This window comes from Xiphophorus hellerii, chromosome 8 (genome assembly GCF_003331165.1).
Source record: "Xiphophorus hellerii strain 12219 chromosome 8, Xiphophorus_hellerii-4.1, whole genome shotgun sequence".
NCBI lineage: Eukaryota > Metazoa > Chordata > Actinopteri > Cyprinodontiformes > Poeciliidae > Xiphophorus > Xiphophorus hellerii.
Window position 1 is genome coordinate 1,941,869 of NC_045679.1, and position 24,680 is coordinate 1,966,548.

The 24,680-nt window shown below is 42.1% G+C and overlaps 2 protein-coding genes across 3 annotated transcripts in view; one reads left to right on the plus strand and one right to left on the minus strand.

The window, feature by feature from the left end:
* LOC116723912 (nuclear factor 7, brain-like) overlaps window positions 1-24,680 on the minus strand; it is a 153,432-nt gene that overhangs the window by 93,546 nt on the left and 35,206 nt on the right. The window lies entirely within an intron of this gene.
* Window positions 16,875-20,473, plus strand: LOC116723925 (coagulation factor XI-like). Its single transcript, XM_032569157.1, has 9 exons — window positions 16,875-16,971; window positions 17,047-17,203; window positions 18,488-18,597; window positions 18,681-18,843; window positions 18,925-19,043; window positions 19,125-19,257; window positions 19,364-19,470; window positions 19,601-19,757; window positions 20,232-20,473. Exons 1-9 carry the CDS (start codon window positions 16,917-16,919, stop codon window positions 20,335-20,337), a joined length of 1,107 nt encoding a protein of 368 aa, XP_032425048.1. The 5' UTR covers window positions 16,875-16,916; the 3' UTR covers window positions 20,338-20,473.

Genomic DNA, 24,680 nt, shown 5'->3' on the forward strand with positions numbered 1-24,680 from the left:
TCAGAGCAGCCCCCCGCCCCCACCTCGGTTCTTCAGACCACCTATCTGTTATGCTAATTCCTGCATACAAGCCCCTGCTGATCAGAACAAAACCTACAGTGAGGCAGGTGAGAGTGTGGACTGAGGGGGCCATGGAGGCACTTCAGGACTGTTTTGAGTGCTCTGACTATGAGATGTTCAAGGCAGCAGCCACTTACAACGACCAGATCAACATCGATGAGTACGCCATGACTGTGTCAGCCTACATCAACAAGTGCACAGAGGACGTCAGCATCACTAAGAACATTATCACCCGGGCCAACCAAAAACCCTGGATGACTAAGGAGGTACGTGAAATGCTAAAAGCACGGAACTCAGCCTTCAAGTCTGGCGACAAGGAGGCACTGAGGACAGCGAGAGCCAACTTGAACCGTGCTATCAGGTTAGCAAAACGAACCCACAGTCGAAAAATACAGGAGTTCTTCCACGACACCAGCAACACCAGAAGTATGTGGCAAGGCATAAAGGCGATCACAGATTACAATCCATCCTCCCCCCCAGTGGGTGAAGTTGATGCTGACTTTCTAAATGGACTCAATAACTTCTTTGGGAGGTTCGAGGCACTGAACAGTACTACGGCAAAGAAAACTGTTCCCCACCAGGAAGAGGAGGCACTCTGCCTGGACACAGCCGATGTGTTGAAGACTCTGGAAAGAGTCAACCCACGGAAGGCCCCAGGCCCCGACAACATACCTGGGCGGGTGTTCAGGGAATGCGCAGGTCAGCTGGCTGGTGTCCTAACAGACATTTTTAACACCTCACTGGACCAAGCCACAGTGCCAGCCTGTCTCAAAACTGCCTCCATCATTCCGGTGCCGAAGAAACCTCAAGTCACCTCTTTCAACGATTACCGGCCTGTGGCACTGACTCCCATCATGATGAAGTGCTTTGAAAGGCTGGTAAAAGAACACATCGTCTCCAGACTCCCCTCCACATTCGACCCGTTCCAGTTTGCCTACCGCCGAAACCGCTCCACTGAGGACGCCATCTCCTCCGCCCTACACCTGAGCCTGGCTCACCTGGAGGAGAAGAACACTCATGTGCGGATGTTGTTCCTGGACTTCAGCTCAGCGTTCAACACAATCATCCCACAGCATCTGGCAGGAAAACTGGGACACCTGGGCTTCAGCACCCCCCTGCGAAACTGGCTGCTAGACTTCCTCACCGACAGACCTCAGTCAGTCCGGATCGGACAACACACCTCCGATGTCATCACCCTCAGCACAGGCTCCCCTCAGGGCTGCGTCCTGAGCCCTCTGCTGTTCACTCTGATGACACACGACTGCGTCCCCAGGTTCGCCACCAACCACATCGTGAAGTTCGCGGACGACACAACGGTGGTGGGCCTCATCAGAGACGACAACGACCTGGACTACAGAGAGGAGGTGGAGCAGCAGGTGGACTGGTGCAGAGACAACAGCCTGATCCTGAACGTTGACAAGACGAAGGAGATGATCGTCGACTTCAGGAAGAACCGGCCCAGCCACGCTCCACTGCTCATCAACAGCTCGGCTGTGGAGGTGGTCAGCAGCACCAAATTCCTGGGGGTGCACATCACTAACGACCTCACCTGGACTGTGAACACCACGTCTCTGGCCAAGAGGGCACAGAAACGTTTGTATTTCCTGCGGAGGATGAGAAGAGCACACCTGCCCCCGCCCATCCTCAAGACGTTCTACAGAAGCACCATAGAGAGCATTCTGACCAGCTGCCTCTCTGTGTGGTGTGAAGGCTGCAGCGCCTCTGACTGGAAGAACGTGAGGAGAGTGGTTCGGACAGCAGAGAGGATCATCGGGGCCCCCCTTCCCTCCATCCAGGACATTTCATCCCAGCGCTGCGTGTCCCGAGGCCGAAACATCATCAGTGACCCCTCACACCCCCACCATGGACTGTTCTCCCTGCTGCCCTCTGGAAAGAGGTTCCGCAGCATCCGGTGCAGGTCCACCAGGTTCCGAAACAGCTTTTTCCCACTTGCCATCAGACTGCTGAACTCTTAACTGGACTGCACTCAAAAACTGGTCTCCACTTCATACCTTGCACATATACATAGCTACGTAACTTCCATTTTACTGTCAGTCCTGCACTTAATATTTTATATTCATATTTTATACTGTATTTTATTTTATTCTGGAGTAACCTCACAACATTGAAAGCTCAAAACATTGTCCTGAGCCGTATGCAACGAAATTTCGTTCTGTATACACCCTGTGCATGCAAAATGACAATAAAGTCAGTCTAAGTCTAAGTCTAAGTCTAAGTCTGATGTAACCAAAAGAACGATTCAGGAGCAGCTCTGTGTGGATTGTTTGTTTAAAGCCTCAGTACTTTAATAAACAAGTTAATATATATAATTCAGCAGAATACAAGCAAAACCTTCCATGTGTAGAAGGTAAATGTCATCACTGTGAATAAGATATTGTTTGGGAAAGATGTGTGCAGCATATAAAGTTTCGCTCCACCCGTATCTCCCTTGTCAAATAATAAAAAAAAGTTTCAAAACCGTTGTCACAACAACCACCACAGAGCATTGATAAACCACATTATGGCTATAAGACTTCACATTGACCAAAAGCAGTCTTCCATTCAAACAATTCAAATAAAACTCAATAAATGAAGGTTTAAGTGATTATTTTAATATTAAATACTCTGGTGCTACCCTGCCTAAAATCCCCACATTTCTGTAATAAATAATAATTTTGTAGAAATAAACAAACAAACGACAAAAAAGGAACAAACCCCCAAAACAGTGTGACAGTAAAATTAATTTCAATGCACAAAGAGGCAAAATTAAATAAAACATGATTAGGAAACAAAAGCAGGAAGAATCAAGTATAAATTCTTCTCTTTTGCAAACCTTTCTTATTTGATTAGCTTCATATTTGCTCTTTTCTATTTATTCTGTTGATTTCACTTGCACCAGGAAACTCAGGAAGGGCCCATAAATCATACAAAATGTCACCATCGAAACTATGTGCAGCCATGCTGATGGTTCTCTAAGGGAAAAAGCAGGAAAACTTTAAGCCTCCAGAATAACACCAAGCTCAACTGAATACAAATTACGAATAGAATAAGATATTCCTTATTATCCCACAATGGGAACATTTCTGTGCAACAAAAAGCAATGATAGCAAATAGACTCACACAGAGATAGAATATAATACATATGAATATAAAAACAGAATAAAAATACTGTACTGTAAGGGCAAAATTCAAATATATATACCGTGTAGCTATCAAAACGCGCAAATTGCTTGTTGTTAAGGAATCATGGCTATTTTTGATGGTTTAATATAAGTTAAGCTAATGCCATGTGTGTTTAAGTAGACCAACATTCCTTTGGACAAAAGCAGATGCAAGCAGGAGTTCACAGATAAACATTTTCTGGCAAGGTTGTAACTTAGAGCAGCCATAAAACACTATGCTCTTGAAAGGTTTTAAATTAGGAGGCCATAAAGAATATCTTCCCCGGCTCGCAGGTCAGAGGTCGGGGGTGTCTCAGGAGTTCAGAGTTGCATCTGGAGTTGATCACAACTTAGGAATCTTGGAAACACTGAGGTTTAATTTCTGATACACCTTTTTAATATTAATAGCAATAGTGTGTTAGATTAAAATATATTACCCAAGATACAAGTACTAATCTAGTTAAATGGAATGTATTTGAAAATGTACTAACTATGACAATATCGGAAACCAAAAGGGAATGGTTTGAATGTTATGTTTTACAGGATGAAAAAGACTTCTATCTCATTATTGTTTGTGATAAGGTAAAGATTCAAATCTTTGGAGAAGCTGACTGCAGAGGAGCAAGATAGGTTTTGTGAAAATAACTTATAACTTTAATAACTAGAATGACTCTTGATATTTGTCATTAAAACTCAGGGGAAGGTCTAAGTATTTTCCAAGGTAGCTCTTGGTTGGTCAAAACAGAGGTACGCCCTATTTGCATATATTAACAAAGAGAAACGCCTTCACTAGAAAAGGGAATGCTCAATAATAAGAATTCAGACAGCTGCCCTGTTTTGCTTTTAAGCATCAGCTGTCTCCAAAGGTGCCTTTGTTCTTATTCTTTTAATTCTTTTGTCTCAGGTAAAGAAATGTACTTTTGTGTACTCTGAAGTTTTCTTGTTAAATTCATACGGTGTTTTCTATTGAATTAAACTTTGTATTTCTGTGACGTCATCGTGCCTTGCCGTTTCCTTGCCGGCCGTGACGACATCCACTCGGGACCCGGGCATCCAGGAGGAAAAGGAGAGCCATGCTGTTTCCAAAACTTAAGCTAACCTATTAACTTTCCTCCTTAACAATTTGGGGGCTCGTTCGGTTGCGGATTCTGAGCGGGTGGCTCTGTCACGCGCTGGCCCGGTTCGGCTCGGACGCTACAGTCGGGTAAGACTCTTTGATTTGTTTCCGTGTCTGCGACACGTGGGCGATCGGTGCTGGCTGTTTTGGTGTGTGACTACAGGGCTGGAAGCTGCAGATGTATGTAGATGCTTCTAAAAGATTTTGTTGTTAATAGCTTTGAATAGACACGGGTACAGAGGATCGTGGCAGGTCCAAGCAGTCGGCTTAACGTTACCGCTGTTATAAGGCTAGGTTTTAAGTGAATTTTTCCTGAAGGCTTAATTCTGTCCCTTCGAAAAAATTGGGAAAGTTTGTGTCTAGGTTGAATCACCTTTCTGTGGCAGGATTAAGGACTGAGATTTGAGTTGTATCACTCGGAGGACTAAGATAGAGTTGTATCACTCGGAGGACTAAGATAGAGTTGTATCACTCGGAGGACTAAGATAGAGTTGTATCACTCGGAGGACTAAGATAGAGTTGTATCACTCGGAGGACTAAGTTTATAAGTTTTTTGCCGGCATTTTATTTTGATTTTTTATTTTATTTTTTCTCCCCTCTGTCTTGTAGGTTTGTCCGAAACTGTGTTTTGTGTCTCTGTGTTTCTCTGTGTTTCTTTGTGTTTCTCTGTGTGGAGATCTGTGCTTGTTGCTGAGACACGAGGCTGTTTGAATCTGTGTGCGTATCTGCGTGTGTGTGTGCGTGTGTGTGTGTGTGTATGCTAATTGCCTTGAGCGGAACGCTGTGTTTAAAAAAGCGCTGCTTGTGTGAATTTGCGTGGTTTTTGCTACATTTATTGTACAGTTATTATGGATACTGGGTTGACAAATGATGTTATAGGCCATTCATATAGTCTGGCTCCGTGGAAAACTCTGCGGGACCAGATTGCGGACTTCATTTGTATTTATGATAAACAACTTGGTCTGAATTCGCTTGATGTGACGGCGGAGGAATTGAAAGTCAGGTTGGAAAATGCGGTCAGTAAAAACAATGAACTCCTAAGTGCTGAAAAGCCGTTAGGACTGATTCTGAATGCTTGTCTAAGTCAGGCTTCAGCTGATAGGGATGCGGTGCGTGGTGAAAAGGATGGGGCTACTCTGTTTCGCAGAAAGAAACTAATTAAAAAGCTGGAGAACGCGGAACAGGATAGGCAATTCTGGGCTAAACTTCTGGTGGGTTGGCAAGGGACGGATCACCTTTATGGAAAGGGTTTGGTTACGAAGGCTTCGGACTCATTACACGCCCCGGTTGATCTTTCGGGGGTTTCCTCTGACCGGCCGAAACAGAAGTTTAATCCATCTGTTGCTTCACCCCCACCCCCATATAATGACACTAATCCCTCTTGCACGGGGCTGTATCCAGTGTTGGATGTTCGCAGGGGCACCGCTGAATGGGATCTCCTGAGGGTTCCTCCTCAGAGTTCTTCTGCTCCACCGGCGCGGGAGGATCCCGATTTAATGACGCCATGCCCGGCGTCACCTCTTGCTGTTCGCTCTGTTTCTGATAGTCTTCCTATGGCGGATCGGGTTCAACGTGAAAAACTTTGTTTTTCTAGATATCCTTTGGCGACTTCTTCAGGTGTGGCTCAGGTTTCACGTCAGTTGAGCAGCCCTGCACCTTCCTTAGACTCTTCCTCACAAGAGGGGGAGCAGGGGGAGGTTCAGTTGAATGTAGATGTGTCACTGGTTGGCCGTCTGGTTGAGGAGCCCCCACCCATTCGGGGAAACTCAGTGTCTTCTCCTCATATTTTGAAAGATCATGTGAAGTTTACCTCCGCTCCGATGCAGCTTCGGAGTGGACGTACACTGTATGACATGCAGAGAAGGGATGTTAGTCCCTCCCCTCGTGGGGTGAGCACACCACGGAGGGGCGGTGCCACCTCTAATGCTGTCACTTTTCGGGAACGACTTTCAAGTTTAGGCAGGAAATCACAGGGGGGTATGGATGATTGGGACTCAGACCTTTCAAATGGATCGATTCATTCTGAGGACCTGTCAGTACGTTCTGACAGTTCTTCTCCATATGCTATGCCTTTAATAGTTTCACGCCAAGGACACAGATACAAGCCGTTTTCTTTTGGAGATTTACAGACCCTTATTGAAAAATTACCATCTTTGGTGGACGGTGCTATTCCTTGGTTACATGCATTAGATTCACTGACAGGGGGGTTGACCTTAGCATTGGGGGATTTCAGGGCAATTTTGAATCGTTCAACAACGACAACAAATTGCCGTGATGTCGAGCTGTCTGCGGGAACTATGAACTTCCCTGATGAGACGCCTCTTACAGCTGTTCTGACTCCTGTGGGTGCGGCCTTGAGGGATATATTTCCTCCTGTGTCGCTGTCACTTATTCCAAAGTTTTTCTGGGATTCCAAAGAACACCCAAAGGTATTTTTAGACAAAGCCATAGATATTTGGAGGCGACAGTCTGGGGTTCATCCAGCTGTTGCTACATTAATGAGGGAACATTTTCGTCAAGCTGTTTTAAATGGTGTCCCTACTTCTGTCGCTGCTTCAATGGGGACAAACCCGGAGTTGAGATCTTGTGACCATGCGAAGTGGGAATTGCATTTGTTGCATAATATGCAGGTTTTTCAGGATAAGGAGAAAGAGAAGGAGAGAGAGCAAGAAGATCTTAAGAATCAATTATTGAAACTTCAAATAGGAGAAGCTAAACAGAAATTTAATCTTGCAAGACAGGAAAGACAGGAGGTTAGAGCTATGTTGGCGGCTGTTGCACGCGCTCCTCTTCCGGTGTTTCATTCTGGTCCTGGCGTGTCAGCTCCTCGTTTTCGGCCTGGTCCTCCGGGGTGGCGTGGGGGCAGACGGGGAAGGCCTGCAGTGTCGGTCGCGCGAGGAAGGGGTGGACGCGGCAGAGACAGGTGTTTTTATTGTGGGGAGGAGGGTCACTGGGTTCAACAGTGCCCTCATTATATATCAGATGGTGCGTTGCCGGACCTGACATCACAACAAACTCCGAATGCTGCATTGCTTCCGCAACGTCCAGGACAGTTTTCTCAGGCTGGACAGTATTGACACACCCCGGTGAAGAACCTATGTCAGGGAGCTTTGGCAGATCCCCTGATTGATGTGACAGTTGATGGACAATCATTACCATTTTTGGTGGATACAGGGGCAACATATTCCACCATGAATGCTGTCATGCCTTCACACAAACTTTCTGATCAGACAATATCAGTGGTTGGTTTTTCTGGGGTGAAACAGACTCTGCCAATCTCCACGCCTCTGCACACGGTTGTGGGCAGACAGAAAGTGACGCATCCTTTTGTGTGCTCCCTCTCATCTCCCGTTAATTTACTAGGGAGGGATTTGTTGATTGCTCTGGGGGCAACTATTTTGTGTGGACCTGATGGATTACTTGTCACTTTTCCTGATGGATCGTCTCACGCCTGTTCTCCGGTTTATACCCATGGACAGTTTTTGCTGCAACAAGCTGAGGAGCAACTGGCTGACATATACTGGGGGCGTTTACAGCCGGAAAAGACTGATCATGCTGGAATTCTGTCTTGTTTTCTGCTTTGGAAGCCCTGGATTCAAGCGCTTGCTCCGTATGGTCCGACCCCTGATCTGCCCCATGTTACTTTGTTTTATGACCGAGACCAGACTGAATGGTTCCAGGAGCAGTTTGAGACACATTTAGCCGGTGGTGACTGGACTGTATTTTCACAGGACATTTATGTGGCACCGGAGGGGGTGGCTGCAGCTGTTGATCTGACTCAAGATCAGTCGTTTTGGTATAAAATGCAAGATGAAGCTGTTCCACATATTTCTTTGGCTCTCCATCCTGGCCATCAGGCCATGGAATTAGGGGGCGTGGTAAAGCGCTCCCTGGCAGTCTTAGACTGGCAGGCAACTGTTAATACAGACCTCTTTTTCTCTCCTTCTACAAACACCTACAGAATAAAGTGTTCTGCTGTAGACTCTGTAGTTTTGGAACATCTTCAACTTCCTAGGCATCATGGCAGGGAGTTGACTGATCATCCAACTGCAGCTGCAATGTTGGCTTCTCTGCCTGAATGTCTGTGGGCAACGGGTCCTACGGATGTGGGGCTCGTTGATGTCACACCTGTCACTTTTGATTTGCGACCGGGCCCTCCTATTTGGAGGTCTCAGTATCCTCATAAGCAGGCGGCAGAAGAGGGACTAGCGGAAACTATTGGGGGTCTTCTGGAGGCTGGTGTGTTAGAATCTTCCACCTCTTCCTGGAACACTCCTATTTTACCAGTCGAGAAGAAAGGGACGGGTAAATACCGCATGGCACATGATCTCCGGACAATTAATTCCGTTTTATTGACCCCTACGGTGCCAGTCCCTAATCCTCATGTTGCATTAACGAACCTTGATCCCTCTCAGACTTGGTTTTCTTGTGTGGACCTTGCTAACGCTTTCTTTTGTCTCCCATTGGCTGAGGAATGTAGAGATGTGTTTTCTTTCACCTACGGGGGTCAGCAGCTGAGATATACGCGTTTGCCTCAGGGTTTTGCTCTCTCCCCAGGGCTCTTTAATCAGGTTTTGAAACAGCAGTTAGCAGACTGCTCGTTACCGGACGGTGTGACTCTGATTCAGTATGTGGATGATCTCATGCTGGCAGCACAGTCGTTGGAGTCCTGCATTGAGGCCACGCGACGTTTGCTGTCACACCTTGCTGACAGAGGTTTTAAAGTGAGCAGGTCTAAATTGCAAATTGCGAGAAAGCAGGTTTCTTTCTTGGGGCGGACTATCACTGCGACTGGCACTCAGATGTCTGCCAGTCACAAATCTGCTATTCTCGATCACCCTAAACCACACACGGTGAAAGACATGCTGTCCTTTCTTGGTTTGACTGGATATAGTAGGAACTATGTTCCTAACTATACTGGTTTGACAGACCCTTTACGGGCATTAGTCAGGGAGCATGGGACTCGTAAGCTCAACCAGGCTTTGACTTGGAATGTGGAGGCGGAAGATGCTTTTATCTCTCTGAAACAGCAATTGGCTGCTGCTGCCCAGTTGGCTGTCCCAGATTATGCTTCGCCCTTTTATTTGGATGTTTCTGTTACAGAACTGACGGTTAATGCAGTTCTGTTTCAGAAAAAAGGGGGAGACAGGAGAATCCTCCAATATGTCAGCGCAATGTTGGATCCGATGGAGAAAAGACATCCGACATGTACAAGACATGCAGCAGGTGTGGGAAAAATGATTCAAAAGACAGCACACATTGTGATGGGTCATCCATTACAGGTTATGACATCACACAGTGTGGTGGCATATGTGAATTCACAACATTTCACATTAACTACATTGAGACAACAAAAACTGAGCAAAATTCTGGAATCACCTAATATAACTTTTGTACATAACGGAGCGAATATGGCTGACAGGATGCAAGATGGACAGCCACACAACTGTGACGAATTAGTATTGAAGGAAGAAAAGATAAGACCAGACCTACAAGCTTCTCCTCTAGAAGGTGAAGATGTGAAAAATTTTTATACAGACGGTTGCTGTTTTAAACATGACACAGACGGTTTGAGAGCAGCATATGCGATAGTGGAAGACTTGGGCAGTGAGTTTCATGTTTTGAAGGCAGAAAAGCTGCAGGGTGCCCAATCAGCACAGAGGGCAGAAGTAAAAGCAATGGTCGAAGCACTGAAACTAGCTGAGGGAATGAGGGTGAATCTTTACAGTGATTCAGCTTATGTGGCTAGCGCTGTACATGTGGAACTTCCTCAGTGGCTCAGAGCAGGATTTATGACTGCAACACAAAAGCCCATAAAACATGAAACTGAAATGAAAGAATTGGCAGAAGCATTACTCTTGCCTCAATCTGTGGCTGTGATTAAATGCAAGGGACATGATCAGAGCAAGACCAGAGTTGCAGCAGGAAACGCAGCCGCAGATGAAGCCGCTAAGAGGGCAGCGGGATACCTGACATCTATGGTGATGGTAAGTACTGAACTTGAACAGGTCGAACAAAATCACCTTGAAAAAATTATTTCTCATCAGAAAACCGTGTCACCTGAGGAACGATCAGTCTGGAGAGCAAGAGGTGCCGTCTGCAATGAAGGACTCTGGCGGGGACCAAATGGTAAAGTAATTCTTCCTCCAAATATGAGATTCCAGGTTTTCCAGGAAGCTCACGGACTCGGACATGTGGGTATTGCACAGATGCTGAAAAATCTAGAGCACTGGTGGCATCCATTTTTGAGAGACATGGTTAAGGACTATGTGAAAACATGTGAAATTTGTGGACAACACAACGCAAAACCAACTATTAGGCCACCAGTGGGACATTTCCCTTGTACTACACAACCGGGTAAGGAAATAATTATTGATTTCACAGACATGGTAACACCCGTTAGAGGATACAGGTATGTATTAATGTGTGTGGATGCATACTCGGGCTGGCCAGAGGCGTGGCCAGCGAAAAAGGAGGACAGTAAAACTGTCATAAAGTGTCTGATCAATCATTACATTCCGACCCATGGATTTCCAGAGAAGGTGAGATCAGATAACGGCACTCATTTTAAGAATCAAGATCTGCAGAAAGTGGAGCAGCTGCTTGGATTGAAACATTCTTTCGGTACAGTATACCATCCCCAGTCACAAGGCAAGGTCGAGAGGTTAAACCAAACTATCAAACAAAAATTGGCCAAAGTATGTGCACATACCAAATTAAATTGGGTTGATGCTTTGCCTATTGCTTTGATGTCTGTTCGAATGTCTATTAATCAAACAACAGGGTTTTCTCCATTCGAGCTCCAGACCGGACGGATTTTTCCAGGACCTGGGAGTCGCGTGCCTGGATGGAAAGGTGAACTTGCACATTTATCTCATAAAGATTTCTTTACTGAGTTACAGAGTCTGGCTGCGGAATTTGCGAAATACCAGACGGCACAGGAGCGTCCAGCTTCAGGACCAGTTCCAGGAATCGACTGGGTGCGCCTGAAGGTCATCAAACGGAAGTGGTCTGAACCTCGCTACACCGGACCATACCGAGTAGTGGAGAGGACGTCTCATGCTGTTCGTCTACAAGGGAAAGGAGACACCTGGTTTCATTGGAGTCAGTGCACAGCTGCCGAGGAGCCACAGCGTGCGCTCCGTGATGTACAGGAAGAGCTTCGACTTCAATCTTCGGACGAGGAGCAACGTCAGGCGCTTCCAGGAGGGAGTGTAGCAGGAATTCCTGCCACAACCACTTCAGGTTCCTGAAATTCAAAGTTTAAAAGGCTCGGACAGGCATAATAATCCTGTTCCGATGTCCTTCCATTGAGGAAGAAGGAGATTTCATACTCTCCTTAAAAACTCACTGGAATATTGGCATAATAATCCAATTTTCAGTGAGCAACGGCTGCGAAGGTGGAAACTTGAGGTTTCCGACCGAGAAGGATCAGGCTACGAGAAGATCCACATAAACTCATTTTATTGCGAGTTTCGTTTTTGCGAACTGTAAAAGAACTTTCGTCTTTGCGCGTAATTTTTATCATTTTTTGAAGAAGACTTCATATTTTGTTTTTTACAGACTTTTAAAAAAAAAAGAGAAAACTATTGTGTAATTTTTTATCTCTGCATGTTTTTGATTGGTGGCGGGTATATTTTTAAAATTTCCAGAATAATTTTTAGCTATTGTTATATACATATTTTAGTCTTATTTTTGCATTTTTACATTTGGGGCTGTTCTGTGTACTGTGTTTTTGGGTTGTATTCTGATAATTGAGTTTATGATTTTTCATATTTGTAGAAAGATAAGTGCCTTTCACGCTTAATTATACCGGTGCAACTTTGCGGTTAAAAGGTGAGTATTAAATTTGTTGAATAACGCAGGATTACATTTGACAGGGTCGCAGGATGGGGTTCATCTTAAGATACATGAACTGGGAGTGGAAGTTTTTGCTAGGTGTGTTTCTTGAACTCAATTTGTTGGGAATGTGGGTTTTCGGAGGATCCACGAATGGACTCATTTCCTCACAGACACTTAATCTCCGACCGAGTCTTGTCGAGTGCGGAGTGTCTTGCGGAAATGCGACTGTTCGTGTGGAGCGTTCTTTAAGTCCTCCTGTTGATAAGTGCCTCACTAAATATCGTGGAATTGAGTTGAACTATACTCTGGGTACTGTAACTAATTATCAAATTGATCTGTGTGAGGTCATTCGTCGCTGCTGGTCGACCCCTCAATCCTGGCAGAAGACTTCTGTGTATTTGTGTGGTGATCTGACCTTTCAACGACATTGTATTACTCAGGAAAATGGGGTTCGACACTTGTGTCCCACTTGGAAATCGGCCTTCAGATGGGTGGGATCAAGTTGGAGTCCACCGTATGCTCATAAATCTGTCACTGAATATGACAAGGTTACCATAAGACGAGGGACTTTAAGACATTCTCCACCGACGGGTAAAAATCCTTTAGTGCTAACCATTTCCTCGATGCATGATGTTTTCTTTAAACAGTATCCGGCAGATTCAGCTGTTTATTTGACTCTAGGTGCTTCGGTTGATGATAAAGATCCACTTGGGGTTATTAAAATTAATATGGTCAGACCTGAGGGGGAGGACGACAGGGATATGGCAATTCCGGATCGGCATGCGGCTAAGATTGATTACACAGCCGTTTCACCATTGGACATCATTCAAACAGCGACTGGGTATAGGGAAAAAAATTTATGGCTGAATTGGATGGTTCAAACGGCTAAAGAAACTAATATTGGGAACTGCATTGCATGTGCTACAGCTAGACCTCATTTGTATACTGAACCTGCCCCATTACACTTGGGAGATAGTTGGGGTTTTAATTGCATGCTGAGACTAACAACTGAGGCAGATCCCGTAAATTGTGATGCGCTTGCCAAAATATATCCACCTATTAATAACTATACTCAGACGGGAACTTTTCTTCCGTATAAGGGTGAAGGGTTGTATGTGTGTTTTAATTTTACTCATCTTAAGCCCGATTTTAATATAGGACAGATTTCCAGTGATTGGTGTAATGTTACTTTAAGAGCGGCCGGACTCGGGAGTTGGGCAAGAGCTGGTCTTTATTATTTTTGTGGGGGTGATAGATTATATGTGCGTATTCCTCCTAAGACTGTTGGAGTATGTGCTATGACTCGCCTGGCTGTGCCGCTTATGGTTGTGGGTGAAAGACTTGATCCTGTGGGACCGGAGCAGGTGCTCACCTTACAGATACAGGGGCACAAGAGACAGGTGCGTAATACACGTTTTGATACTGCATTTGATTTGACTACTAATTCTCCCACTTATGTAGATGCCATCGGCGTGCCGAGAGGGGTCCCGGATCAATATAAATTGGCGGATCAAATTGCAGCAGGGTTTGAAAATATGCCAGTGTTATCAGCTCTTTTTCCTATCACGCCGAATAAAAATGTTGATAGGATAAATTATGTCCATTATAATCTTTTGAGGCTAGCGAATCTGACCAGGGATGCTGTTGGGGGTTTGAAAGAGCAGTTAGCTCCTACTTCTTTAATGACAATTCAAAATCGGATGGCGCTGGACATGCTGTTGGCCGAAAAGGGTGGAGTCTGTTTTATGTTCCAGGAGAGCTGCTGTACTTTCATTCCGAACAATACGGCCCCTGATGGATCTGTCACTCGAGCGTTGGAAGGTTTGAGACTTTTGAGTAACACTATGCATGAACATTCAGGTATTGATGGCGGCTTGGACAGGTGGTTCTCTACTATGTTTGGTAAATGGAAAGGGATTGTTATGTCATTGTTAGTTTCGGTGGCTACGTTTGTGGCCGTAATAGTCACATGCGGATGCTGCTGTGTTCCGTGTATACGCTCGCTTATCATTAGGCTTATTGCAGTTTCAATTGAGAAGGGAAGCAGCGGCCCACCGCCTCCACCGCCCTATCAGATGCTTTTTCGGGGAGCTGCTGATGGGGGGGTTGTGGAGCTGGGCGGTTCTGTTTGAACAGGGGGAATTGTATTTGAATTGTTATTTCATTTAGTATAGTACGTAGTTTTAGTTCCTCTATTAGAATGCATAATCGATTTGTTTGTGAGGTCTGATTTATATAATTCTCAGACCTCAACAGGGGGAATTGTTAAGGAATCATGGCTATTTTTGATGGTTTAATATAAGTTAAGCTAATGCCATGTGTGTTTAAGTAGACCAACATTCCTTTGGACAAAAGCAGATGCAAGCAGGAGTTCACAGATAAACATTTTCTGGCAAGGTTGTAACTTAGAGCAGCCATAAAACACTATGCTCTTGAAAGGTTTTAAATTAGGAGGCCATAAAGAATATCTTCCCCGGCTCGCAGGTCAGAGGTCGGGGGTGTCTCAGGAGTTCAGAGTTGCATCTGGAGTTGATCACAACTTAGGAATCTTGGAAACACTGAGGTTTAATTTCTGATACACCTTTTTAATATTAATAGCAATAGTGTGTTAGATTAAAATATATTACCCAAGATACAAGTACTAATCTAGTTAAATGGAATGTATTTGAAAATGTACTAACTATGACAATATCGGAAACCAAAAGGGAATGGTTTGAATGTTATGTTTTACAGGATGAAAAAGACTTCTATCTCATTATTGTTTGTGATAAGGTAAAGATTCAAATCTTTGGAGAAGCTGACTGCAGAGGAGCAAGATAGGTTTTGTGAAAATAACTTATAACTTTAATAACTAGAATGACTCTTGATATTTGTCATTAAAACTCAGGGGAAGGTCTAAGTATTTTCCAAGGTAGCTCTTGGTTGGTCAAAACAGAGGTACGCCCTATTTGCATATATTAACAAAGAGAAACGCCTTCACTAGAAAAGGGAATGCTCAATAATAAGAATTCAGACAGCTGCCCTGTTTTGCTTTTAAGCATCAGCTGTCTCCAAAGGTGCCTTTGTTCTTATTCTTTTAATTCTTTTGTCTCAGGTAAAGAAATGTACTTTTGTGTACTCTGAAGTTTTCTTGTTAAATTCATACGGTGTTTTCTATTGAATTAAACTTTGTATTTCTGTGACGTCATCGTGCCTTGCCGTTTCCTTGCCGGCCGTGACGACATCCACTCGGGACCCGGGCATCCAGGAGGAAAAGGAGAGCCATGCTGTTTCCAAAACTTAAGCTAACCTATTAACTTTCCTCCTTAACATTGTGAACTCTGGCAATTTATCTACTCAAGAGTGCTAGCTTAAATCTATGTAAACCTTCACAAATGCCTTCTACATTGATACAAAATATGCCCACACAATATGAACGATGCACATTCACAAAATATGTGGAAGCACAAGTTCACTAATATAATTTAGCTCATTAAGGCTGAGTTATAGTCGCGCTACTGAAAGTTAGTGCTGAGCGCGCGAGCCAAGACAGCGATGTGACGTTTATAGTTAAACGTCACATATTCACATAAAACGAGCCTATATACAAGGATTATATAAGAGCTGCTCTGCAAGAGCTTCCAAATAGTCCAGTTTGTGTGAACGGTGGTGTCTAAAAAAAATTCAGAGTTACACGACCAGACGCTGTGACAACACGCGAGGGTGATATCGACACTCGACGCGTCAATAAACCTAACTTTACCTGCTCATAATGAAATATTGGCATTTCATTTTTATTGGTCACTGAATTATGAAACCAAAAGGGAATTTCCTTATCGCGCTATCTTTACTATTATTAATTTTCAAGCAACACATTAGCAACCACACACAAGGAATCAATTGTTAGCTCTACTTAGCTCTGAACTCCACCGACCCCATGATGAGAGGAGAAAGAATGTTCTGAAGGAGCAGAAGATTGGTTGGTTTTGGAAAACAACTCTAGGTCACAAACAAAGCACAAGTTCAACAACAATGAAACCACGTTTCGTTTTATAATTCAGTGATGGCCAGTCAAAATGAAATGTCGCTATTTCATTCTGTATGTTAATCACCTCCCAAGACTTCAATCAGCTAAATAAAACATACATGTAAACCTCCAAAAAATAAAAATAAAAAAGTCTATACAAAATGTCTCCACACTCTCTGACCAGGAAATATGAAATACACATTCACAAAACCAATGTCAACATTTGTCACACACATAGAAAAAAAAAAAAAAGCAACCTGACAGCCAAGGTTACTGGTTACTTGGACACATATATTTTTGCAGGTCTTACAACGTACAGCTATGATTAGCTTTATTTTACATTGATATATGGTCTTGCTACGGCCATAACTGTGTGTTTGTACAAACATTACATCTCTAGTGGAGTTTTTTGACATCCAATATGAAAATATCTACGTAGTGAAAGAGCCTATCGATTTAACATGGCTCCTCTCCTCTTGCGTACAGTGATGAACTTTATTTTTTATTTTTGAAACAATACAATGTGCCTTCAGTAGCTCATGTATCATGTACATGTTAATGATGAGCCGGCATGGCCAAAAAATTCCAGAGTCATTTTTTTGGTCCCAGTCCAGCCCTGGTCACACCCCCATGAAACATATAAATATGACCTGCAGTTGTTCCTCAGCTAGTTGACATCAATATCTGCTGCTGTTTCCACTGAGACCTTCCTGGCTGACTGACTGACAAGATGAAGACTCTCTTCATTTTAGTGGCTCTGCTCTATTTCTGTGCTGGCAGCTTTGGTAAGAGTTGTGTATTAAGTTCAGGTGTTAGTATTTGTTTTAATGTTAAAACTAGTTTAAATATTTTTTTCCCAGGATGTGACTCAGGACTTTGGGTGGATTGGGACTTTCCAGGTTCAGACTTCAAAAGCCTTTTCTCTCCGGATGCTGAACACTGTCAGTTCCTCTGCACTCAGGAGGCGCCTTGTCTCTTCTGGGCGTTTATTCGTCCTGACTCCAAGATTGATAACAGGTACGCAACGACCAAAAGAAATGAACATGTTTTCCTTGGTTCACTGCTGAAAAACTCTGCAAAGAAAAGCCACACTTTTTTTGTTTGTTTTTTACACCTGTGGCAGATTTAGACTTCAAATGATTTCATTCCATGTTTTATATGCTATGAGATAAGAATTTTGAAAAGTGTAATAAAACATGATAAAAGGAGCATGTCTTTTTTTTTGTTTTTTTCCTTTAGAAAAAAACATGTTTCTCTGTTTTTATTTACTTTTTAATCAAAAAACATGTATAATAATAATAATATGAATAAATCAATGTAAAAATCTTCAATGACCAATGTTTTACATATGCAGCTGATCCATAATGCTGCTGCTGGCGTTCTCACTAAAACCAGGAAGATAGAGCACATAACACCAGTTTTAAAGTCCTACACTGGCTCCCTGTAGCTCAAAGAATAGACTTTAAAATACTGTTGTTAGTTTATAAATCACTGAACGGCTTAGCAACACAATACATTAAAGATCTGCTGTTGTTGTATCAACCTTCCAGACCTCTCAGGTTCTGGTTCTGCTCTGCATCCCCAGAACCAGAACCAAACGAGGAGAAGCAGCTTTCAGCATCTATGCACCACAAATTTGGAACAAACTTCCAGAAAACTGTAAAACAGCTGAAACACTGACTTCTTTTAAATCTCAACTAAAAACCCACCTGTTTAGGATTGTATTTGAAATGTAATCAATTACAAATTTATTGATGGAACTTGACTTAATGCTGTGTTTTGATTATTGATTCTATATTGCTTTGTGTTTCTGTGTTTGATATGATGTAAAGCACTTTGAAATACCTTGCTGCTGAAATGTGCTATACAAATAAAATTTGATTGATTGATTGATTGCTATACAAATAAAATTTAATTGGTTGACATTTCCCCCAGTATTTTCAGGATTAAGCTCAAAGCTACTGAAGTTTGAAAAGTTACAGAAGGAATATGTTTGGGAAATGAAAAGATGAATTCAAATCTAAATCCAACAAAAACATCAACTGTTGTCAGTTAAACTGTATACATGTAATACAATTTAATACTAAATTGTATTTAGTCGGCATGGCCAAAAAATCCCAGAGTCAATTTTATGTCCCACTCCAAAAAATGACTGGGACCTTTTGTCTGTTTTAGAAATGTCTAACTGTAATACAGACTGTGGTGTTTGGGGTGTAAACAGATTGAAAAAGATTGCCCTTGATGGAACTGAATAAGATATTGTCCTGAGCTCATTGACCTCACTTCCTGTCTTCTCGCCAGATTCTACTACTGCTTCCTTAAGGCCTCCTCCTCAGGAAAACCGGACAAACAGAATCCCAAGCAGGGCACCACTGCTGGTTATTCTCTGAAGTCCTGCAATCCACTACCGAGTAAGCACACAGCCATTTATAACATTTGAAATGTATTGGTAATTAAGCAGTAAAACTTTTCACTGTTGTTCACTTCCTGGCAGCTCTGTCACTATCCAAAGTTTATGAGAATGTGGACTTCCCTGGAGGGGACTACAGAAACATCTTCACGGTGGATTACAAGGCGTGTCAGAAAGCCTGCACTGACGATCCTTTCTGCCAGTTCTTCACTTTCGTCAATGAGAAGTTTAGCGACACAAATATCCGGTAAGTTAGCAGAAGCTAAAAAAATATTTTCTGCTTTGACTGTAGATATTCTGCAAGTCTGACAAACCTATTTGTGCTTAGGCACCAGTGCTACCTTAAATACAGCTGGTCAGTACCAAGAACCCCAGCTGTCATAGCTCTTGCTGACAGAATATCTGGATTTTCTCGTGAATTACAAATAATTCCATCCTGTCACACAGGTAATCAAATCCTCTCTAACAAGGTAAAAATATCAGGATGCCATCCGTCAGCCTTTTAATTGTACTGTTTGTATCCTACAGAGTGTGAGGACACACTATTTCCAAACACTAACTTTCCTGGTTACGACATCGAGGTTCACCAAGCTGGCTCTCCTGAACTGTGTCAGGTGTTGTGCTCCGCTCACCCAAAATGCACTTACTTCTCTTTTGTCAGGTAAGCAATGTTGGTTTTACTTTCCATCAGAAACAACAGACAGTAACAAGAGAACATTTTGAGGACTTTAACAGAATGAGAAATGCATATCTTTTGTTTACCCTAGCAACCAATTTAAATGTTATCTGAAGAACAATCCAAATCAAATGGTCCCCAAAGTTGAGAATGGTGTAACATCTGGGCTGCCATCCCAATCCTGTCCGCTGCGTAACGGTATGTAGGCAATGCAAAACTAGCTTTAGCATTTAGAGGAAAGTCATGTTGGAGAAACACACACAGTCTCTGTCGGATGGTCCTGTTGGCTTACAAAATGTACTCCATTTCTGCAAACTTCCTGTTCCAGAGAGGAATCCATGCTCACCAGGTCACGTTACAATGTATAAAGGAGTGGATTTCCCAAACTCTGACATTCGCTCTTTCCCACTGAACAACGTTGAGTTGTGTGAGAACGCCTGCACCTCGGACCCAAACTGCCAGTTCTACAGCTACGTTACCTCAAGGTTCAACAACACACTCAGACGTTTGAACAAAACTCAATCTTAGCTATTATTCAGTAAACAGAACCGTCTTAATTATTTGTGCTTTATTGTTTTTATCTACTTTTTTCCAAACATTTCCCATTTTGACGTCTTTGACTTATTAATAACAGGATGGTGAAATCTGGGATGTGCAATTTTACATACTTAAAATCTGATTACATCTTTTCCTTGGCAAAGAATAGAGCAATATTTTAAACTATGCTTTTTCTGTCCTGAATGGTTTTGATAATTATCATGATAATATCCTCATGAAGTGTCCACGACAGCATCTGTTTCAGTGCAAACAAACAAAAACAATAAATGAAATTAATACACCTTCAGTAAGTTTAATAATAGATGGCCTTGTTAATATTATTATTATTATTGTTGTTGTACAATAAAGCCTGGTAGACAGCTAAAGAGCTTTAAACTAAAATAATTGTTTTTGTTTTACAGCCGTCTCTGCTATCTGAAGCGTGTCATCACCATGCCTGCTCCTCCCAAAGTGGCCAACCTAGCTGGCGTGGTGTCGGGCTTCACCCTGAGGAACTGTTTCCTTTGAATCCTGCAGCTGCATTAAACTTTTTAATGACTGGGCTTCTTACACAACTTTATAGCAAGATTAACAACTTTCAACTGCCAAATGCTTAGAGTTTTAAGTGCTTGAGAAATAGTTATTCTTATTATCTATGGATTTCCATGAATAATAAAGTGCTGGCTTTCAATTTCCATATTGTTTAGGGTAAGGGTTAACAATATGCAAGGGTTAGGGTTTCATTTCATTGTATTTGTGGGATCAGGACTAAGTGCTCAGCTATATTTTAAAATCGATCTCTTAGGGAACAGAGTCTCCTTTTCTAGTTTAAGGAAGCTAATGTCTACTTCACCCTGATTGTAAAGTTGATTATGTTTAATGATTTATGATGATCTACAGAATTGTAACTGGAGTAATGATACATTGTGTGAAGTGAAGTGACATGTTTTTCCCAGACTGTGTTGAAACTAGAGCAGATGTCAAAACTGAGCTGAGCGGGGAGGTAGGAGAGCTCCAACGAGGGAGTAAGATGTTTTCTTCAAAATTAAATTAAGGAAGTAAGCCAGATAGCCAGTGGAAGATCTGAGCGTTCAGAAGACAACAACCAGTTCTGCTGTGCTTCTATTCTGAAGAGGATTTTGCCGTACAAAGACAAAGACTCTGACCAAGGACATTTGAAGTTTTCTGTTGCCAAGATCATCCATCCTCTGGGTATGAGTTGAATTGCTCCCCAAAGCCTCGCTCAGTAAATTAGTGACACAGTTTAGGGAAAGAAGTTAGGCTAGAATGAAGGAGGTTTATAATGATTTTAATTTTTATTCTTATTTTGTAATCATTGATAATTAATCTGTCTGTCACTTATCCCTGCTAAAAGCTTGCTTAATAAAGATGCATTAAAATTCTAATTCTGTCAGTTTTGGAGAGGATAATATAAACTTTCTTGTGCTGTTTGAAAATCTAATTTAATGCATTCAATGTAATTATTTGTCTGGAGCATTATAGCTTCTATTGATTCAAAGTTGCAGTTTTACTATGGGTAAACTCACTGTAGTCTGAGTGGAATCATGCTGACAGGTTTTCTTTCTTTTTTATCTAGTTCTGTCAAATCTTTGGAGAATTTGGACTTTTTTTATAAATTAATTGTATAAAAAAAGGACTTATCTCAATTTCAACTCGTTTGTTTAATTTGTTTATCCAGAGAAAAGCTCATCCGTTTAGTTTTCTTAGAATTTAATCATAATTCTGAAGTGACCAAGTTATGCTCAAAAATATTAAATATAGACTGTAAATTGATGATCATTTGAGCTAATTTAGAATGGTAAAGAACAGCATCATCAGCTTAGTGGTGCTATTTTGCACCTTTTCTATGTATTCTGTTTGTTTACGTGACCACCATCCAAGAAACTCAGCAGGATCTCATCAGTTATGAAGCATGTCACCACACCACTTGCAGTTTGGTCTGTAATGGACAAAGCAGGCAAACTTGAAGCTTCAAGAATAACCCAGAAATGAACTCTATTGAAAACTTATGCACCATACTTGAATCAAGTGAGCTGTATTAATGTCGATAAGAAGCATAGGCGTAACATCCTGAAGGACTGGTGGGGACATGTCCCCACCAACTCTGGCATGAAGGGGACAGTCCCCACCAATATTTCCTGCATCTTTTTTTTCTTCATGTGCCTGCATCTGTGTAACTCGGCAGCAGCTGCACGCTGTATTCAAAGCATCACCAGCCAGGTGATGCTTTTTAAAATTCCTTTGTAAAACGTAAATGGCAAGTCCGCTCAGCGATCTAGTGGATTGGTCATCACGTCACTCACTGTGCGCTACATGCGCTATTGCTTTACAATGAGTCAGGAATATCAGGGTGGGGAAATGACACAATCAAGCAAAGAATCTGAAAAAAGAAGGCAAAGAAAAATTTCATCATTTGTTTGTAGGACGTGGCGATATTCAGAGCAATCATCAAATAGGATGAAATATTTCATAAAGGATATAGGAGCCAAAGTTTGTTAAAATTTTAAATCATGGCTCCTATTAAGTCAAATTAAATTATGGGCCATTATAAAGAGAAATTTGCTTTGTTCTCTCTTATTTCTAGAACTGACAGAAACCAAACTATAGATTTATTAGCAGAGAGAATATATATTTTACATATCCAAACATCAGCATCTCAGCTTTAAGCCACATTTTATAGAATCCAGTGATATTGATGGTCACTCTACTTACCAACTGCTCCAACCAGACCCAAAAAGGTTTTGCTTCTTTAATATTTGCTTCATTAAACACACATCATATCTCATCTGCTATGTGTAATTCAGCAGGACAAAAGGTTTAGCCAACCAACTGAGGGACAGCTGTGGAGTCAGAATCACATCATTGAAAAATACAAAGTTTGCACTGACAAGGATTCATTTGTTTACACAGAAGTTACTTATTCTGCTTTTGAAATGTTTAATAACATTTTGATTGTTACAGAATCTCATGTTGTTGATGTTTTTGGCACTTGATAAAATCAGACAACAAAAGGCAACTATATGATAATTCTTCACAAAAATATGACTGACTTGTGAAACTGTTTTCAACAGCAGGTAAGCCTTCAGCAAACACAGGCTGATTCCATAAACTAGAATATGACTGAAAAGTTACTTTGTTGGTAGTTCCATCACCAAGTGAAAGACATTATGTAGATGAATTAGATTACTTCTGTTTTAACATATTTATATTTTGTAGTATGTTTAATACCTAGTAAAATATTATTTTCGAAAGGTACTATTAATCTGACAACCCTGATTAGGACGTATATCCTAATTTGTTGAATAAGACTGTCTGGCATTCACATGTAAGTTTTGGCTTTATTCTTAGCACTAGAGAAGAAAAGGCCTTCCAGCGACCAGGAGTGCATCAGCACCCTGTCCCCTCCTCCCCCCACGCTCCTCTTCATCCCCACCAACTCCACTTCTGCAAACTTCCTGTTCCAAAGATGAATCCAACCTCACCAGGTCACGTTACAATGTATGAAGGAGTGGATTTCCCAAACTCTGACTTGCTCTCTTTCCCACTGAACAACGCTGAGTCGTGTGAGAACGTCTGCACCTGGGACCCAAACTGCCAGTTCTACAGCTACGTTACCTCAAGGTTCAACAACACACTCAGACGTTTGAACAAAACTCAATCTTAGCCAGTGGCGTATCTAGGCCTGTATTAGGGGCTTTAGCCCCTAAAACTGCATCTCAGCACCCCTGAATCAGGTTGCCACCCTTCCCGTAGAACACAGAGTCGTCCCATATTTGGCCGTTAAATGTGCGTCCCGTATTGAACCGATACATAACTGTCCGATAGAAACGCCTATCATACACACATCAACACTAAGTTTAACAATAATGACCAAAACAAAACACAGGAAATATTAAGGTCAGCTAAATTCTTGTGGCGGGAGCTAAAGGACCCCAGGACGCTACGGACCGACGCTGAACGTCACCGTTGCCTAGCGACGGACACTGCGCAGCCGCGGTGAGCTGCTATCAACCCGCGTTTTTTTAAACGTCCTCGACCCGATTCACTGTCGCAAAAACGCTTTTAAAAATACAATGCGTGAAAAGACGCGCATTATAAGCTGAACAATTTCAGAGAGGATGGATACTGTGTACATCGAAAGACAAAAAAATAAATAAATAAAAGGATCAGAAGAGGAACTGCAGACCCATCAGAACCTTAAGAACCAGAAATCAGCATCTCTTGATCATCAATCATCTCCTGAGGCTGACATGGTACAGAACATTTAGCTCTGATTTAAGTTTCTTATTGTGATTTTAGCTGATTATTGCGGTCTGATTCTTTGTTTAGGATGTCGAGTTGGTGATATTTAATAAATAATAGCAATAACCAAAATAAGTGGCCATTTAAAGAACAAAGCATACGAATAGGTCAGGGGTCACCAACCTCTCTGAGACTGGGAGCTGCTTCACTGGTCCAGAGTAACACGAAGGGCTACTTGTTTGATACAGACATAAATTTTCTTGGCTCAGCCTTTATAACAATAATACATATATGTATATATGATTACATGCTGCCTGATCAGATTAATGTTAGGGACTATTGACAATAGTTATCAGTAATAATTTACCATGCAGATATGGTTAATTGCTATTATGTGATCAGAAGTTCTCAGTTCAGAGTTTTAAGTTTGATACCCCTTTTGAAGTTTTTCTGTGTGATTCTAAATTACCCACAAGTCACTGAGAGTCTGGATTGTTGCAGCATCAGCTGGAGGCACTGAGAGATTTTCCTTTAAATAAAAAAAGAAAAGTTATTGTATTTTACTTTACTATTAAAATTGTGGAGAGAAGAAAAAGTTCTTTTGTGCC